Source organism: Carettochelys insculpta, chromosome 12, assembly GCF_033958435.1.
Source record: "Carettochelys insculpta isolate YL-2023 chromosome 12, ASM3395843v1, whole genome shotgun sequence".
Taxonomy (NCBI): domain Eukaryota; kingdom Metazoa; phylum Chordata; order Testudines; family Carettochelyidae; genus Carettochelys; species Carettochelys insculpta.
The window spans coordinates 26,784,514-26,805,156 of NC_134148.1; the positions used below are offsets into that span (position 1 = coordinate 26,784,514).

Here is a 20,643-nt window from a genome sequence, read left to right on the forward strand (position 1 = left end):
GCCATTCCACCTGCCATCCCTTTCTCCTCTACCCTCTAGTCAAGGGCTTACTTAGTTCTGAGACCCTTACTTGGGCCCATTTGTGCTTGAGTGAATTTCAGCCCGACTGAGTTGTAGATATTCACACTTCCTGTAAATGTCCAAAATGGGGACAGTGACTGTTGCTCCATTTTTCAGGGGCAGTTCTGAGAAAATGCAGATTTCCTAAGCTACTAGAGGCCTTCTGAGGCTGAAAGAAAAGCTGCACAGTTGTAGACCCAGAGAACACTGGACATTGCATCCCAAGAAGTTTGCAAATAAAGAGGCCCAAGCCCTCCCACCCCCAAAACCTTACCACAGGAAAAAGATCCAGCAAACGCAGCCCCACAGCCAGTGAGGAGCACTGAGATCCACCAGAAGATAAGGAACATCTTGCACCAGGGCCATGGGAATGGGTTCAAAGCATCATTGAGAAAGCAACAATCTCCTGTAGTCAAAACATAACAAGGATAACTCCAGCATTGGGTAGCATGGCTCTCCATCAGGCTGCCAGCCAGGCCATGGGACTGAGACTGTGCTTAGACAGGGGCGTGCATCTTCACTCGTCTCACAGAGCCAATCTGCCATAGCTGATTCTGAAGTCAGCAAAAATGGGCCTGTAGTGCGTGAGTCTTTTTGCCAGTATTAAGCCTTTTCTCATTGAAAACTGAACCATTTACTGGAGCTGCAACTGACCTCTTTCCAGGCCAGGATACTTAGTTGTATCTGGAGATGATTTCTGCCCTGGCAGAACGCGCCAACATACCATTTTACAAGTTTGACACACATGGTCCAACTTGTGAATGAAGTACAATTTAGAGGGCACAAAATGTCCAAAAATGTCCTGCCAAGTTCCATGACACACACGATGAATGTTTCGTGGCTCTTTGGAACATCTAACCCTAAGCAATCTGCAGAATCCTGCCTTTTACCTCTGCACAGCTCAGTTTAACCTGTAAGGACCCCTGCAGGATTTCTAATGATTCTTCCAGGAAATCGAACTGTCCCTGCCTTCTCTTTCCAGCAAACTCTGGATCCCATTGACGAGGTTGCTGCTCTCATTGCTGCCACTGTCCATGATGTGGATCACCCAGGAAGAACAAACTCCTTTCTGTGCAATGCAGGGAGTGAACTAGCCATCTTGTACAATGACACTGCGGTGTTAGAGAGCCATCATGCTGCGCTGGCTTTCCAGCTCACCACACGGGATGATAAATGCAATATCTTTAAAAACATGGAGAGGTGAGTTGAAAATGTGGGACATTTATCAGTCCATTAACCACAATATTCTTATTCTACGTATCTTACGGCAGCATAAAGGAAGGCAAGGAAGCATAGCACAGGAAAATCGCCCCTTCTGGAAGGGTGGAGTTAGCTACTTGGTTGATTTGCTCATGAAACAATACCCATCTCCCTCATACTGCAGAGAGGGCCAACATCTACATAGAGTGTTGCTGATGGTTTGTGCTACCATATAACCCTAGGAACTCTAGGCATGGACCAGCCCCCCACTCTCTTAGGTACAGCCAAATACAGAACAAGCTTTTTAAAATGTAACTCTCAATGTGAACATCTGCACTGTTTTTATAGCCTGAAAATCAGGTCAAATCTGGTTGCTTGTAAACTATTGCCAGTGTCCCTTTTAAAAACACGTCTTATATCATTCAGCATGTAGGGCCAAGCAATGCCTTATTTTGTACAACTAGCTCAATGGAGAGGTGAGTCACTGCCCCTGAGCACACCAGACCAGTTGGCAGGTGTAATAGGGCTGGCTGATGGCTAAACGGAGAGGCTGCTGAATTTTGGGGTGGGAGCTTGGCCACAGTTCCACCTGCCCTACTCACCCAGCTGTGTTAGCAAGAAAGTGATGAGGGAAACGTGGCTGGAGCAAGCCCCTTTGCTAAGTGTTCTGCCAGAGCACCACGGGAGGCATGTGCAGACAGTGTCTCTTGGCAGCTCTGCTAAGAAGTTGGCATCTCCTTTCCCATCCAGCATCTGCAGCTCTTAAAGACTGAACTGTGTCTCTACGGTATTATTCACTGCACCCCACTGTACAAAAAGAGTGCATTTGTACAACATAGATTCCGCTTCGCAGCCCCTTCTCTCTGCCTCCCCCTTTCCCTTCCTGTCTCTGGAACACCTATGCTTTCTAGTATGTGCAGGTTGAACCTCTCTAGTCTGGCACTCTCAGGACCTGACCAGTGCCAAATGAGAGAATAGGCCAGACCATGGGAGGTCAGTATTGTCTAGCACATTACCAACACTTTCACTGCCTCCTGGGCTCTTAGGAGACAGTTGGGGTAAATTACAGCAAAATAAACAGCACAGAACACTGAGAGCCAGGACTGGTGGTTGTAAACAAACTTTATGGGACCACAGGAAACTTTTCCACACCCATGATAAGTGGTCGTCCGGATAACTAAAATCATGCTGGGTTACAGATGACGCTGGATGAGAGAGGTTCAATCTTTAGTTAGTTTAAGCAAGCAGTTCATAGCGAACAAGCCCTCCCAGCTAATTTTTCCTTCTTTAAACAGGAATGAGTATCGAACCCTTCGTCAAGCCATTATCGACATGGTCCTAGCAACAGAAATGACAAAGCACTTTGAGCACGTCAACAAATTTGTCAACAGCATTAATAAACCCTTGGCAGCACTGGAAGAAAATGGGGTAAGCAAAACAGCACATTTTCCTTTAGTCAAGAAAAAAGGGGACTGAGGCACTCAGTATACAGTAGATCCCCGAGCTACATGTAGGTTGCATTCCTGGGCAACCACAGATAACTCAAATTTCATGCAAATTGGGACAAGCCAGGATCCAAGTGGTAGCCTGGTTCCCGGCTTCCCTCCACTTGCAGAGCCGGGAAACTGACCTGCCCTGCATGGATTAGTTTCCTGGCTCCAGCAAGTGGCAAGGAGCTGGGAACCAGTCAGCAGTCTGGTTCCCAGCTCCCCTCCTCTTACAGAGCCAGGCACCTGACCGGCACTGTGGTGGTCAGTTTCCTGGCTCCAGTGAGGTCGGGGGGGAGCTGGGAACCAGGTGGCAGCTCACCGGCTCCCTGCCATTCCTGGGGACTGGGAAATTGACCAATTTGAGCAAGTTCCTGGTTGCATGGGGGAAGATGGAACAGGCTGAGCTCCCGCCTTGTGTGCCAATGAAAATTGCTCGTGTGCCACTCTTGGCATCTGTGCCGGGGGTTGTTGACTCCTGACCTAGGTAGTATGGTGAGTGGCCCACTAGAAACACAGAGAAAGTCTTTCACCTCTAAGTCACTGGTCTGAATGCACGTAAGTCTACGCTGGTTGCCACATTTTTGTGAATTAATGGGGTTAATTTGGAAATTACTTACACTGACAGTGAGGGGGCCATCTGTGTGGGGCTCTGGGAAGTTGTAGTGGGGCTGTGTGAAGGGCGCTGGCAGTGGGAAGCCTGTGGGCAGAGAGATGCTGGGCAGTGGAGCACCTAACAGTTAAAAGCGGCAGAGTACACTGTGAGATGCTGTGGCGGGTGGGAAGCCACAGAGCTCCAAGTTGCTGCAGGTGGCAGAGTGACCCTATAGGTCCCACCTTCAGCTAAGAAGTCAGGACATCCCCCAGCTCTGAGTGGCTGTGGTTCATTCCACAGCTCCTGGCCACCATGGACAGTAGGGACAGGGTTCCAAACCCCTGCACCCAGGGGCACCCGAAGTGTGAACCTGGCCCTGCCAAGGACTGAGAGAGAGCAGAGACTCAGCTACATTCTTAGGCTTGAATGCTCAGGTCAGGATGTGAGCCCCTTGTGGAGCAGTGTGGGGATGTGTGTGCTGAGCTGAACACGTGATACGTGCTATGTGCATAAAAGACCAGTTTTCAGTGCTGTCAGTCTGGCAGCGTTTATGAGTCTTCTTCAAAGTTTTTCATTTTTTATGAAAACGGTTAGACATTGTGATTGTGACGTTCTGTGTGATATTGACAGAATCAGTAGCCAGCTGGAGCTCTGTAGAGTCTGTGATATTGCCTGCTAGGTAATCGCTCCTTACAAAACCAAACCAAACTAACCCGTTTGAATACCAGCCACAGCCAGCAGGCCTGTTGCCAGAGCAAGTGCCGTGCAATTTTGTTGGGATGGTTTTTGTAAAGAGAAGAGTTTCAAAAGCTGTTACAGCAAAGTTTGCACCCCAACAGCACTGTAGCTGCTGAAAATGATTTTTAAAGTGCTTTAATGGTGTGGGCAGAGCAGTATTTGTAAAGCTGTGGCTGTAAATTTTGTGTTGTGCAGTGCCTCTGTGGCAAAAGAGATTAGGGAAGATCTGTGTCTGGTGTTCAGCCATCTGCTGCTGGTGCAGTTCTGTACTCTCTAAAGGTATTTGAAGCAAGGGGGAAGAAATCAAACTTCGTTCAGTGGGAGTTAGCGCTGCTCATGGCATCCTAATGATACAAATGCAGCTGGGTGAATTTTTAGTGTGAAGCCAAAGTCTGTCTGGAATAGGACTGTTCTGAATAAAGCAGAAGAACTGTTGGTAAAACTGTATTATTCCCAGCCAGTTTACGTTTATCAACAGTGGAGTTGATCTGTTTCCCACTGAAGTCGTAGAAAGATGCTTTCCTCAAAGATGATTTCAGTGGGCATTCAGGCCTGCCAATGTGGGGAGGAGCAACTGCCCTGAGGCCTGGTGATTCAAAAGGGCGCAGAGCCCCGGGCCCTTTAAATTGCAGCCAGAGCACTCCATGACACACACTGGGTTGCTGTGACAGCTGGGGACGGGGGCATTCTGTGGTCCGCCCCTCACCCCTTCCACTCAAGGCTCTGCCCCTTCAGGAGCATGGAGCCACCCACACACACACTTCCCCAAGGGCCTGGCAAGGCTGTTGGCACCATGTGGGCTTTGGATCAGACCTTATGCACTTAACAAGTTGACTGTTCATGTGCTGTCTTCATGGTATATCAAGATGCCTGTCTCCTGTTACCAAACTTGAGAAATAAATGTATGTCAGGGGGATCAGGCAGAGGTGAATGTAGGGCAGAGTGTTCCAGTGTGCAGCTCTGGTAAGAAAGGAGCCAGTATGTTCAGCACCCAGAAGAGGATCGGTTGTTGATAGCCAGTCAGGTACTGCATGGGCAGCCTCATCAGCTGTCTTCTGGTTCTGCAGCCAGTTAGCTCTCCCCATCTGGCCGATCATCTCTTTGCCACAACCCCCAATCAGATGTTTGATTGAAATTCAGCTATTTGCTCAGTGAGTGATGGCTGCAGTTCCTTGCCTGGCTCTGTCAGCAGCTGAGCCTTTTTCCGGGGAGAGGGAGCCTGGCCAGGGACACAGCCAGTTTCTTGTCAGGCTTCAGGTGTTAAGGGGAGACCTCTTGGAAATGTCAGCTATTTCATGGCTGGCCACAGAGGGCTGACAGGAGCTGGGTGGCTAGCTAAGCAGGTTCAGTGTCTGGCACCCTTCTTCGGCACGAAAACAGCAAAATCCCAGTGTTCCTCTAATCTGAAACACATTCTGAACCTCTCAAGCCATCTCAGTAGCTTATGCACTTTCCCACAGTCTATTCCCACAGGCACATTGGATTATAGTTAAACTGTTTGGGAATCGTATGACATTAAAGCAAGTAACACAAATTCCTTCCTAGGCGAGAGAGAGAGAGAGACATGCTCTACACAGACAGCACAAGAGATAGAGATAAGCAAAACTAAGCTTCTAAACACAATCCCTCTTGCACACTCCAGACACCACAAGCTTCTGCCCTGAGCTCCCCCACACCTTCACATATCCCAGCTCCTTGCCATGGGCTCCACCCACACTTAAATTTTTTACAGATATTATCATACCACAGCCCTCCAACCCCTTGCCATGAGCTGCCTACTGCCCCTCCCCACCCCCATCCGAAAGAAGAGGCTCTGACGCAACAGTACTTGCAAAAAAAAAAATGTTACTTTCGCCCCCGGGACCAAGTTCACATAACTTTGTGTATTTTTTTGATCATTTCAGCAGCTAAATATTGTGATGTGACTGCTCATATAGCTATAGTGCCTATTAAAACTTCATTAAAATAATGTTATTAAGGTTGCAAAGTCCGGCATTCAAAAATTAGGAATGGCCAGAATGACACATACAACCTTACTCTGCACATACTACCTTTTGCGCAGTGATATGGTCTTTAGTTACACAATCATATACTGTTGTTGGGATTTTTTTCCCATCCAGTCAGTGTTCCTCCAGCACCTGGCCTCCAGTCCTAACCTCTTTGCAGCTCCGTTCCTGGTTCTGCCCGCCCCATACCCACATCTTGGCTCCTTTTATGACTTGTTTTCCCTCCCTGCCCACTTCCTTTCTCACTCACTCACTGTTTCTCAGCCCCAGTCTGCTTGCCCCACCAGTTCCAATCTTCTCTGCCCTCGCATAGCTCCTGCTGCCACTCTCCTTTTTCAGTGAGTCCCAATTCCCTGCTCCCTCCACCTACACTCTGGATCTTGTCCCAGCATAACCTCCACCCCCAACCCTCTCAAGTCTGGCTCTTGTCCCCTCTGCATTTGAATCATGCAGCTTTCTTCCCTGAAGCACTGAGGAGTGGGGGTGTCATTGCCAGCAGGGCAGAGGCAGGCTTCCTGCTGTCAGTTCTGGACCTGGACTTGATCAGGAAAGTTCGGTTACAAGGAAAGACCTGCTAACATCCAGGCTGTAGCAAGATCTAAAAAGAATCTTAGATGGAATCATACAGGAATTAAGCTTTGAAGCTCTAGCAAGTTTCTACTGATCTTCATAGAGACGGAAAAGTGAATCCTTGATGCAAAGGCCTCTCCCTGTCACATTTCAAGACCCTACCCCAAAGCATGGGGGCCCTAGAGTTTCTCAAGGAAAAGGTTGCCAGAATTTTTGAATATTGGCAAAACTGACTGTTTTTTTTGCTTACCTTGTTTTTAGAATAGTCTGAACTGTTTTGGCTGGAACTTTCCAAGACATTTCAGCCTGAAGAATATACCAGCTAGGGAAAATTTCAGACCAAATGCTTGAAGTTTGGTAAAGTTACAAGCAATTGAAAACATGGTATCTTATATAGGTTTGAACTTCTCTCATCCAGCACCCTCGGGACCTGACCAGTGCCAAATAAGAGAATTTGCTGGACGACAGGAGATCAGTATTGTCTAGCACTTTACCAACATGGCCACTGCTTACTGAGCTCTTAGAAGACATTTAGGAATAATTTAGAGCTAAATAACAGCACAGAACACTGAGAACCAGAACTGGTGTCTGTAAGCAAACTTTCTGTGACCATGGGAAGCTTGGCCACAGCCATGATAAGTGGTCATCTGGCTAACTAAAATCATGGCGGAATATGGATGTTATCAGATGAGAGAGTTCTGGACTATAGTGGTTCAACCTGTAATTGATAATGTCAGTCGGTCTTAATAAGAGGCAGCAGGACCAGGCTAAAGTTATACCTTTAAACGATCAGTGGTCTCCTTTCAGTTTTGCCTTTTCGGTAATTTATTTGGTAATTTATGTTTTGCACAATATTTTTATCGCAATTTATATTTTACTTAAGAATGATGGTAAGAAATAATCAGATGCACTTCAATTGTGTTACTGGGAAAAGGTTGATAGATATTTTAATGGAAACTTATTGCTAGTAAAACCAGTGAAGAATGAATCTATTCAATTCCAGGAATTTAACGATCATGAAAAAATAACTTTCATAGACTTTAAGGCCAGAGCAGACCATTGTGGTCATCTAATCTGGCCTTCCGCATGTGGCAGGCGATAGAACCTCATCCACCCACTCCTGCAGGAGAACCAAAAACTCTGGATGAGTTTCAGAAGTCAACAGTATCCAAACTTTTCATAAATAAGCATTGAGATACAAAATGCACTTCTGCAAATTGTTATACAGCACAGATTTGATACTGAATATTATTTTGTTCCTCTAATAAAAGGGGTTGTGACTGGGTTTTGGGCAATCACAGCGTAGTCTTGGATAACAAAAGTAATTATTGTAAGTGCTTGGAACAGAGGGATCCTTTTGGACAGATAAAAAGATAAAGAGTTTTTAAAATACTAACATAGCGCCCCCAAGTGGACGTTAAATAAATAAACCCCTGTGAAATGTAAGCCAGGCCCTTTGTCTGTTAGGCTGCACAACATCCATCTGAACTTCCAGGTGAGGTGTTACATTAGCTTAGCTTCTGTGAATGCAACAGAAGCGTAACAATGATTGTTAAGGGCTAGTCTGAGGGTGTGCCAGATGCTCTGACAAAGGGAAGTGTAGCACACAGGTGCACTGCCCCCAGAGCAGACCAAACTATGAACGCAGTTCCTCCTTGGCTCCTCCTCTGAGGAGGAGTAAAATATGTCACACCTCTGCTTGGTGCGTTGCTCCTTTCTGTGAGCATAGCCCCACAGTAGGCTAGAACCACACTGTGCTCACTGCTTCTGCAGCTACAGTCGGAGTTGGGGGAAGACGCTTACCCTGCCACATTCCTCTGTGAGATCAAATGGCAGCAGTGACAGGCCCTGCACACGTACAGGTAGTCAAACCAAGTCTAAATACTGCCCTGGCTTATATCTGGTGCAGCCCCATTGACTTTAGGGGCAAATCCAGTGCCAAGGGTCTGATCTCATTTCCAGCAGTTTGACCTGTGTGCAGATTTTTTGGAGGCAAATAAGACTTAATTTGCTGTTTTACTTAAATAATCAAATTGGAGCATTTGCCTCCTTTGAGCGGTGCATGTCTCCAAATGGCAGACTCCTGTACCAAGATCTTCAATGCCCGAGTGGGCAAAACCATGCATTTGCCATGCTTGTTATTGGCAGGAGTACGCTCCAGCAGTCCTTCCCTTGTGTTTGGTGCTTCTCTGAGTTTGACTTCGGATCACAGCTGTGACTCAACGGACTGTTTGTCGGCGAACTGCCAGCTTGTTTGTTCCAGATGGGACAATTCCCCTTTTGTAGTGCTTTCTGTACGTATTTGTTCAGTGGGCCTTTATGAGAAGTTGTTAGGTTTGCTCCCTGTCTTCTTTCTGTGTCTTAACCAGCAAAATCCATCCCAGCTCCAGAAAACTTTATCTTCCTATTTCCCTTAATGATGTCACCTGAGCTATGACAGGAAGCCTAGATCTGGCCTGCAGAGACACCTCTGTGCTCTCAGAGGATGCTAGAACTATGCTATGTTAGTTTATTCCCGAGACAGCCACATCCTCTGATTAGAGCCATAGCTTTGATTTGGACATGTTCCAGATCACAAAAGCAAAAATCCTTTCTCTGTTCTTGGAGATGTGCCTGTTGATCTCTACTGGCATTTACTGAATGGGCTCTAATTGTTTCCAGCAGTTCAAGTTTATATGTTGCCAGGAAGAAGTATTCTTCCATCACTCTACTTTGCCACAAAGTATAAAACTAGAAGGTCACCGTTTAGCTATGTCCTGCACATTTGGCTTTACTGGTTCATTTAGTTGCACACCTGAAACAAAATGGAGAGAGGAGGGATTTAGCTGAGTTTGGGTTTTTTGGTTTGGTTTGGTGGGGACTTCACAACTGGCCAGTGTCTAACTTGGTTCTGTTGTGGTTTATCAGTGTGGCTCAGCAGGAGGAACTTTCTCCCATGTAACTGACAATGTGCACTAGAGTAAAAGCTCAGAACAATGGAAATTTAGATTCCACCTTGGCTGACCTCACTGTGGTGTTTACTTTTGTGCAATGGAGTGTGGAATTCTCCCTAGCTGGTACTTCTTGCACAGAGAGATGTAAGACTCGGCTGGATTATTATTGTTGTAAGTAGTAATGATTGCCATGATGCTAGATAGCCAAGGTGTGGACCACAACCCCACTGTGTTAGGCAGTGAGTAAACATACAACAAAAGATGGTCCCTGCTCCAGAAAGCTTACAACCAAAATATAAGCCCAAATACAACAGATTGAGGAAGATGGAGAAGTACAAGAAAACAATACTGGTCAGCCTAATAGGCTGTGGTCTTTGCACACGAGCAGCCTAGCCATTGTCAAGTTTTCTGTAAGCAGCAAAGGAGAGTATTAAAGAAGGATGGGAAGGGGATGCGCTATTATGCGTCACCTGTGCATTCCTCACAAACAGCCTCATCCAGTTTTTCCACTGACTTCAGGTGGGGGTGGATTGACTCCAAAGTACAGTTAGGTCAGTGAAAGAGCAGCAAAGTGACTACTCCATCTGCAGCAGCCACACTTTGTGTTTAAAGGTCAATAGAAATCAAATGAGGACAGTGAACAAAATTAGGGAAAGGAAAGCTTGTGTGGAGACACAGTGGACAAGCGAATCTAACTCTGCTCTGGGAACAATGGAAGCTGGGTTATATTCCCAACTTGGCCACTGACCGGCTGTGTCACCTTGGGCAAGTCACATCACCTTTTTGAGCCTTAATTTACCCAGGTATCAAAGGAAAATGCTGTGACTTTGCTTTGTTTGTGAAACACTTGGGCTATGTCTACACTAGCCCCAGACTTCGAAATGGCCATGCAAATGGCCATTTCAAAGTTTACTAATGAAGTGCTGAAATACATATTCAGCGCCTCATTAGCATGTGGGCGGCCGTGGCACTTCGAAATTGACGTGGCTCGTCCAGACGGGGCTCCTTTTCAAAAGGACCCCAGCTACTTCGAAGTCCCCTTATTCCCATCTGCTCATAGGAATAAGGGGATTTCAAAGTAGCCGGGGTCCTTTCGAAAAGGAGCCGTGCGGCGGCAAACCGCGTCAATTTCGAAGCGCCGTGGCCGCCCGCATGCTAATGAGGTGCTGAATATGCATTTCAGCGCCTCATTAGTAAACTTCGAAATGGCCATTTGCGTGGCCGTTTCGAAGTTTGGGGCTAGTGTAGACACAGCCTTAGAGATTTACGTATGGCAAGTGATATCTAAATGTTATTGATGGCACCACATTTTAATCCATTGTCCCAGCTAACTCAGACTACATCTACAATGCAAAAAATAAAGAAGTCCCACAGCAGTGAGTCTCAGATATGGGGTAAGTGACCCAGGCTCGTGTCAGAGGGCTGAAGATAGCAGGGGAGATGTTTGGGCTCCAAACACAACATGAAGGCCTACACTTGTTTTTCGTCCTGCTGGACCAGCCAGAGCTCTGAGCCTCGTGGCTGCAGGTATTTTTTGCGGCGTAGCCATACCCCCTAGGCAACAGCTCAAGATGTGCTGGGCTCTTTTCAGTGGATTATTACCCTTGATGCCCTACCCTTAGAAACACATTTAATCAGAGCTCCTCTGTAGTGACAGCTTCAGCCCTAGCTCGTAAAAGTCCAATCCAATCTTGCGGGCCTCAATGTGTGACCTGTCCCCATTGGACGGAAAGACGCACAGTGTAGGCTGGGGTCCAAATATAGCCACATATGCTAAACAAGTGTCCCTTTGCCAGCCTCTCTGTAACTGCAAGGTAGTATAAAGCTAATCAAAAGCTGGGGTTTTAACGAGTTATCTGATAGTGAGGAAGTCTCAGAAAAGCAGATGCTTTGCATTATGATCCAAGCAAGTCAGGAGGCTGGAGGGAGGGGGAGGGGAGAAAGCTGTGTGCAAGGAATGGGAGCAGTATTGCTGTTGCAGTAGTTTGTACTTATGATAATAAGACACGCTAGCACTGAACGGGCAGACATCTTGTCCTAGCTTTTTGCTGAACAGTTGTTTGCTCCAGTGTTAACACATAATTCTAACAGAGAGAGAGCCCTGTTAGTCTATATTCTATCAAATAAAAAAGCAGTCCAGTAGCACTTTAAAGACTAACAAAATAATTTATTAGGTGGTGAGCTTTAGTGGGATAGACCCACTTCTTCTGTTCTGGTATGGCTATGGTCTGAAGAAGTGGGTCTATCCCATTAAAGTTCACCGCCTAATAAAGTATTTTGTTAGTCTTTAAAGTGCTACTGGACTGCTTTTTTGTTTTGATGTAATTCTAAGTGATTTTGGGCAGGGGGCTAAAAAAGGTACCCGAACTGTAGTCCACCTCAATCCTCCTAAATGGATAACTGCCTCCAGTGGGTTCACCTCTATGCAGTCAAAATTGAGCAGTAAACTTTGGAGCATGGAATATTTGGACTCTAATGGACAACCCAGCCAGTGAGCAGGCTGAAAGATGCATGGCAATTACCGCCCACAAGATGTGATAATTCAAAATCAATATAGGTGCTCTGGCACAAAGGCATAGACCAGAAGGACAGCTAAGAGAAGAAGGTAAAGGGTACACATTTTTCTGGAAAGGAACCCCAAAGGAAGGAAAATGAATTCATGGACTAGGATTTGCCATCAAAAAGGAACTGACAAAGGTCCTATCTAAAGTCCCTGTCAGCGTCAATGAGCGTCTCATGACTCTCCACTTGATGCTTGCCAAAAACCAACAGGCAACTGTCATCAGTGCTTATGTACCAACTCTAAATGCCAAAGGTGATGTGAAGGAGAAGTTCTACACCCAGTTGGACACAGTCCTAGAAGACATCACCAAAGAAGACAAGATTATTCTCTTGGGGGATTTCAGTGCCATGGTCAGAAGAGACGTGGACCTCTGGCAGACTACCACTGGAAAAGGAGTTGGCAACAGCAACTCCAGTGGAATGTTCTTCTTTATGAAATGTGCAAAACATGAACTCGTCATCCCAAACACCCTCTTCCACCAGAAAAACAAATTTAAGACCTAATGGCAACATCCTCAGTCAAAGCACTGGCACCTCATAGACTATTTCATCATCCACACTCGGGATTGGTGCGATGATTTTCTCCCACGTGCAGTGAATAGTGCTGATGACTGCTGGAGTGATCACCACCTTATTTGATCCACAATGGTGATTAAGATTTTCACCAGAGAAGTCAGAGGAACCAGATCTGATGAAACATCAATGTACAAGGCTTGAAGGACCCCTCAGACAAAGTGACTTCCAGATAGCACTCCAAAGGAAGCTGCCGACAGTACACCCTGAAGATGTGGAAGAACACTGGTGTCAACTGAAAAATGCCATCATTGGCACTTGTGGAGAAACAATCAGGTACCAGTTCAGGAAACATCAGGACTTGTTTGATGAGAAAAATGTGGAAATTGAACACCTGATTGAGGCAATAAAGAAAGTCTTTAGGGCATTGCAAAGTGATATCCACTGCACAATGAAGAGAGAAGCACATACCAAAGCCAAGGCAGAAGTTCAACATAAAACAAGGATTCCAAAAAACTAGTGGTCAATTGAGAAGGCGTGAGAACTCCAGCGTCTTGCAGTCATCAATGATACAAGAGGTTTCTTCCATGCTACCGAAGTTGTTTATGGACCAAGAAATCATGGAATCAATCCCCTGAGATCAAAGGATGGTACCCAACTCTTGCAAGACAATGATACTCTTGCTTCTCACTGAAGGGAGCGCTATAATGAGCTCTTGAACTGCCTTTTTACCACGATCCTAGAATCCCTTGACAAATCTTTCAGCAACCACATAGGGATGATTTTGCAACACTTCCTATCTTGAGTGATGTCCAAGCTGCCATTAAAGTGATGAAGTGCAACAAGGACTAGAAGGAATCCGCACAGAAATTTTCAAAGAAGGCGAGCCACAGCTCCACAAACAACTCCACCTCCTGATTCTCAAGATCTGGGACAGAGAGCAGATGCTGCAAGATTTCAGAGACACACTGATCGTCAGTCTCTTCAAGAAGGTTGACAAGTCAGACTGTGGAAATGATTGTGGCATCTCCTTCCTGGCAATGACAGGAAAAATCTTAGCTCAGATTCTTGCAAAATAACTCCTACCACTCTCAGAAGAAATTTTCCCATAATCTTACTGTGGCTTCCAACCATTCTGAGGAAGAGTGAACACGGCCTTCGCCATCTGGCAACGGCAAGAAAAATGCTGTGGGCGAAACCAAGCTTTATACGTGAGTTCATTGACCTGACCAAAGCATTCAACTCAGTCAATTGTAGCACTCCATGAACCATTGTCTCAAAGATCAGCTGCCCCATTACCGTCTTAAGGCTTTTTCATGACAACAGGACAGTATTGAGCAACATCAGATTCCAAAGCAACCCCTTTGATGTCAAAACAAGAATCAGGCGATGATGACTCACCTCATTGATGGCTTCCTGATGGCGTGAAGATTTGTCTGCAGAATGAATGGGAAGCTTTTCAATCTCAGGCGACTGAAGGCTAAAAGCAAGACCTCCACGACCTCAGTCATGGAGCTCCAGTATGCAGATGACAACATGGTTGCTGCTTTTTCTCCCATGGCCCTTCAGACCATCTTAATTGCCTTCACTGAAGCATCTGAGAATCTTGGACTCACTCTGAACATCAGAAAGACCAAGGTGCTCCACCAACCCTTGCGATGGGACAACCTCATGTACCGTCTATTGAAGTCAATGGAAAACTGCTGGAAAATGTGGAGCACTTCCCATACCCATACCCATACCTTGGAAGTCATCTTTCCACTAAAGTCGACATTGATGCGGAAATCCAGCATCATTTGAGCTCTGCAAACTCTGCTTTCACCCACCTGAGATAAAGGGTCTTCGAGAACCAGGACACCTATCCCAAGACAAAGCTCCTTGTATACCGTGCGCTGGTTGTTCCAATGCTACTCTACACGTGTGAAACCTGGACAACATACAAGTGTCATTTGAAGGCACTTGAATCATATCATCAATGCTGCATCAGGAGAATCCTAAATTCCTCTTGGGAGGATAGGTGCACAAACACTAGTGTCCTGGAAGAGTACGACATGACCAGCATTGAATCCATTATTATTCATTAACACCTTTGTTGGACTGGTCACATGGTTCAGAAGTCTGATCAGCACCTCCCAAAGTAGTGTCTGTTTTCGGAGTTGGAGGAACGTCAGAGGAGCATTGGGGACCAGTGGAAGCAATTTAAGGACACGCTGAAGGCACACATGAAAAAATGCAGCATCGGCGTCGACACTTGAGAGAACCTTGCCCAAGGCCATCGCCAGTGGCGAACAGTAATCCATGAGGAGGGTGGCACAATTTGAGAGGTCCTGCCACAGTGCAGACAAGGAGAAGAAGAAAAGAGCATCAAAAACTGCCCTTTGCCCCTCCAGCAGTTACCAACACCCGTTCCTTCTGTGATAGGATCTGCAACTCCAGAATTGGGCTGATCAGCCATCAACGGACTCGCAAATAAGAGGGTAACATGACAATGTCCTGCTCACGATCAAGCGACGGCCAAGAGAAGAGGATATGATTTTGTGAATACTTTTTCCAATAAGCTTCCTAATCTTGCAATGGAAAAGTTTATACCATATATACTCCTCCTTTAGCTTGTTCATTTATAAGCCAACCCCCCAAGATGGATGGGCAAAAATGAGAAAACACCCCAGCTCTTTCATAAGTTGACTGTATGTTTCAGGGGTTGGCAAACACCATTGCTCAGCCCATCAGGGTAAGCTACTGGTGTGTCCAGACATTTTTGTGTACCCAGATTGTCTGCAGGCACAGAGTCTTGCTGCTTCCACTTCTGCAATTCACTGTTCCTGGCCAATGAGAGCAATGGGAAGTGGCAGCCAGCATGTCCCTCAACCGCACTGCTTCCCTCAGTTCCCTTTGGCCAGGAACAGTGAATTGCAGCCACTGGGAGCTAAGGGGCTCCATGTGCATCAATAGTCCAGGAAAACAAAATGTACTGGCACACCACCAGCTTACCTGGGTGGGCTAGGAGCCAAAGTTTTGCTGGCCCCCATTCTTTGATCATTCACATTTTTACTCAAAAAATTCAGTTTATGACCGAGAACGTACAGGACACTTGTCTGTGTAGTTACATTGCCTTAGTCGCTGGACTCTTAACATTAATTATTTACCCTCCCAGCACCTCCTGAGATTGGAATGGAGGCCCAAAGAGACTCCGTGACTTAGCCAAGCTCTGGCCCTAGGTCTGTGACAGCGCCAGGAATGGAACCTAGAGCCCTAGAGGCTCATGCCAGTGCTTCAGCCACACAACCATCCTTCCTCTTGATTTAATGCATGTGAGCACCTGGAATTGTCTTCAGTGGAGCACACCAGGGCTCCCTTCGGGATACACTGGTCACATTCCCAAAGTAGAAAATGTTTTACTGCCTGTTTACAGAAAATGCTGATTTTGTTGTTTGTAATTTTGAAATGTTGCAGGGTAATAATGGTGATGGAGATTCAGTCAAAAATGTTCTCACGTCTCCTGAAAATCGCATACTGATCAAACGCATGTTGATAAAGTGCGCTGATATTTCCAATCCATGCAGACCTCTAGAGCAGTGCATTGAGTGGGCTGGTCGCATCTCTGAGGAGTACTTTGCACAGGTAAGGTAGTTGCAGAAGGCTAGAAATTCTACCCCAGCACATCTTTTGATAGAATGGAAGGAAACCGCAAACTGACTCTACTTATATCCAAGCAAGATATGAAGGCCACACTATTCTGTTAGTTTATATTTCATATTAGTTACGCATCAGCAGTAAACATGCAATGTCTGTGAACACATGGGAGTTTCCAGCTTGTTCAATTTGCAATTTGTTTTGCCTAAAAATGCACTCCGGTCACACCCTGTGGAAGAAGAGGACCTTATGCATCGCTCTTTCTCGTGGATATAGAGTAAGGGTGTTAGTGAGGGAGCATGTAAGGAATAAGGTCACATTGTCACAAGCCCCTATAAGGCTGAGAGTTTGGTAGAGTCTGTCTGGTCTTTTCCCATTACAGGTAGTGCCCAAATTCTGAATTGAGCTCTGTGTTCCTCAAAAGTAAATGAAAAGTTTTTTAAGAAATTTTCCTGCTTTGTGGTAAGTTTAAAACTCCATTTCTGGTGGAAACTGGGAATCTTTGGCTCCAGCATAGTCATAGCTTAAAAAAATAAAAGTTTGAAAGTGCCACCAAACTAGTTTTGTGTGCAGATTTGGAAAATGATAAACGTGTCGCTTTGTCAGAGCCAATGGGGGGTCATTATTCAGTGTTTTGTTGTTTCTGACAATATACATGATTAGATCTAATTTGCTCATCTTTTATTGAACAATTGCATGCACCCGTTGGTGGCCAACATTTTGCCACTAGTTGGAATTAACTGGTGGAACATGTCAGCCAAGTAATCGCAGGATCTTTTCTTTGCAGACCGATGAAGAAAAGAGACAGAATTTGCCGGTGGTGATGCCTGTTTTTGACAGAAATACTTGTAGCATCCCCAAATCCCAAATATCTTTCATTGATTACTTCATCACAGATATGTTTGATGCTTGGGATGGTAAGCAAGCTTCTACAATATATTTTGTATGATAGCCTTTGAGACTATGGAGGTAAAATTGCTTCATTATGACTCCAAATGAAAAAAAGAACATATGGAAACTTGCTACGTTTTCAGGGAAACCAATAGCTTAATTAATTTTAACATGTACTTTCACGTTGCTATGAATAATTCCTATGACTTCATTTAATAGGTGATCATCAGGCAAAATTTAGTTTCTTCTTAGCTATAAATGACTAAGCTTGCTTTCCTAAAAGGACATGTATCGGAGGGGTAGCCGTGTTAGTCTGGATCTGTAACAGCAACGAAGGGTCCTGTGGCACCTTATAGACTAACAGAAATGTTTTGAGCATGAGCTTTTGTGAGCACAGACTCACTTCATCAGTTGCTGATGAAGTGAGTCTGTGCTCACGAAAGCTCATGCTCAGAACTTTTCTGTTAGTCTATAAGGTGCCACAGGACCCTTCGTCGCTGTAAAAGGACATGGTATGTGAAGGGAGCTCACTTTCTTACCACCCTGTACATATTTGCTTTTGCCCACATATTTTTTAACAATTTTCTAATGCTTGAAAATGGTATCATAAAAACAGGTTGAATTATTTTTGAGAACTACTTACAGTACAGTTTCTTCTCCAGGGCTCTCATTAGTGATAACGGTAGTCAGAATGGTAACACTGTCATAAATTGCACAGCAGCTGGGATTTGATCGTGCATAATAATTATGGTCACAATATCTCTGTCCTTGGTGGAAAACTGGTGCTTTCCTGATTGCATTACAATTGCTAAATGTACCTACAGTATTGTTGTAACTCTCCTGGGAAGATGGAGGAGTAATGATGAGAGCTATAAGACAAGACCCATTTCAAGTATCAATGGAACAGATTTAAACAATCCCATTTAATATAGCTTCTGTCCATGGACAGCAGGTTATGTTGGCAAGGGAAAGCGTTGCCCACCCAAAATTGCCTACATTTCCTGCACCCTGGCAAGGCTGGGACCATGGTGTGGCAGCCTGGCTCCCCTACCACCCAGGGGGGCTGGGGCCGCATGGTGGCAACCCAGCCCTCCAGGTGGCCAGGAAGGATCAGGGTGGGATTGGTGACGCTTGGCTCCACAGCTGGAGCTTCACCCACCGCCTATGTTCCTCACATATTTCAAATTAGATTTAAGCAAGTAGACTCGCGGAACCATTTCAGGTCTGCTGGTTGACCACGTTGTGTCCTTTCTTTTCCTAGCATTTGCAGACCTGCCAAATTTGATGCAGCATCTGGACAATAATTTTAAATACTGGAAGAATCTAGATGATAAGAAGCTGCGGAGCCTTCGGCCACCACCTGAATAGCAAGGCCACCGCATGTAACTGACCTGACCAGGTGCATATTTACTCAAGCTCACTTCGGTTCGTGTGACTTCCAAGTTAGTTCTGATCCCTTCAGTATTACAGTGAAGCTAACCCATGTGCTTGTGGACTTTTTGCATTCAAGAGAACATGAGGTCAGCAGCTGACTGCTGCAAACTGCCGTGTATGGACTCAAATGAAATGAACTTATCAAGCTGAATTACACTGGATGGCTGCAGTGTCTGTACTGAAGAGGGTCTGTTAGTGAACATATTTTTGCATTATCTTCATACTAGTATGTGAAGCTTGAAGGAATCCTTGTGAAAAGGGGTGTTCCACAGAAGATTTTGCTTAGTCCTCAACTGAAAGTGAAGAGGTGTCTGGTCATAATGACTCACAGCTTTTTGTGAGGAAGCTCCATGCTTTTTATAAGCACTTAAGAACAATTATGTATACCAATCAGACATTTAAAATGCAACTCTTCATGAAGGAGTTTTTGATCTATGAAAAATAGATGTACTCTATTTTTTCACATCACAGAAGTTGCAATCATTCACTTCTGAGCACTACTGAAAGTGAGTTCTCTTAAAGAAATTTAGTAGCAAATGTAAAAAATAACAAGAATTTTTGAAGTTGATCGTTAGCATCTATTATTAAAATATGTTTTATTTATTTTGTTAGATGTTCAATATTTTCTATGAATTTATAAATACTTAAAAAGCCAAAGCCAACTTTAGATGCATTACAAATTTACATGATTCATATTCATCAATATGCATTTAATTGATGTACAGACCTTTTATTTTCATAATGCAAATACAAAATACTATACAATGACACATTTTTATTGCACTGTAAGGATAGATGTGTATGTTTAAACATTGTCTGATTTTATGTTAATTAAAATAAGTTTTATTAAAAGATCTCACTGAAGAGTAGTAAAATAAACAAGAAATGCATAGTGTATATGTACCAGAACTCCAGCAGTTCTCTCTCACACCCTACTGATGACCACAAGATCTTCCCAACATTGTTACTCTTGGTAAAGAATAATAATAATAAGCTGGGATGTTAATTTTTTTCTTCCCTGTAATTTTCTAATTAAATTTCCCATCAAAAATCTGCCTTATTTTATACGGTATTTCTACGAAGCATTCCACCACATAGATGAGGGGGGTAAAACTAAATATTGAACAAATTTCAACATTTTATAGCCTATGTATTTTCCTTTGCAATGGAAAAAAAAATCCAGATGTTTGTAAAGGTTCTGTACCATCACCATTTGAATGCAACATTCACAACAAACACCAGAAAATAATAAAATGTATATTTTAAGAAGTGTCAAAGTTCTAGCAATTTTATTTGAAACATTTTCTTTTTTAAATTTGCACACTTTCAGCTAGAAATATGAATTTAAACAACTTCTTTTAAACGTATTGCTTGCTGGGTATGCGGTTTTTATTTTTGTTTTTGGCTTGCCATCAAAAGTCAGAACTTGCCGTTGAGAATGTTGAGTCTGAGCTATACCCTTGAGAACTCTCTGAGAACATGTTATGCACATTAGTTGCTCTGCTCCGTAGAGAACGGAGAGTCTGCTGTTCTGGGTGCTCACTTATGCAGTAGAAGACCCAGGTTTAATTCTGTTAGGGTCTGTTTTGAGTGACTGGTGGTGACGTGGAGCTGTCTGCTGAGATGCTATGAACTATAGAGCTAGTCTAATATTGGTGTGGTGTTGTGTGGATGTTTGCGAAAGTAAGAATGAGGAGTTGTGTATGCTGTGCAGGGAGGAGACAGAGGGGCTTACAGCCAAGCTTTGGCACTGGAGACAATGACTAACATCAATACAGTCTGCAGTGGGCAAGCAGCCCAAACCAGAAATGGTTGATGTACACGTGTTCAGTCTACAGGCAGTGATGGTGGGGTATCTTTTGATCCTGTTGCTGGATATAGGCTGTTGCTATACATGGTTGGTTTAAGATCCTGTCGTTGCCTGTTTCAGATGAGGGAAAGTAAGGTGGGAAGAATTGGCCTGAAACACCCTGTTAGCAGGGGCTCATCTGGCTGGAAAGGGTTAATCAGGTTCTGCTGTC

The 20,643-nt window shown here is 44.7% G+C and overlaps 1 protein-coding gene across 4 annotated transcripts in view; it reads left to right on the forward strand.

The window, feature by feature from the left end:
* PDE8A (phosphodiesterase 8A) overlaps positions 1-19,886 on the forward strand; it is a 196,579-nt gene extending 176,693 nt beyond the window's left edge. For 2 of the 4 annotated variants that reach the window (XM_075006288.1, XM_075006292.1), the window contains 5 exons: positions 1,043-1,260; positions 2,556-2,688; positions 16,118-16,285; positions 17,085-17,214; positions 18,450-19,886. In XM_075006288.1, the coding sequence (XP_074862389.1) occupies positions 1,043-1,260; positions 2,556-2,688; positions 16,118-16,285; positions 17,085-17,214; positions 18,450-18,556 (756 nt within the window). In that variant the 3' untranslated portion in view covers positions 18,557-19,886. Of the gene's footprint in view, positions 1-1,042; positions 1,261-2,555; positions 2,689-10,916; positions 10,984-16,117; positions 16,286-17,084; positions 17,215-18,449 lie in introns of those variants that run through there. The other 2 variants (XM_075006290.1, XM_075006291.1) reach the window with 2 other exon arrangements.
* Positions 19,887-20,643: the final 757 nt, after the last annotated feature.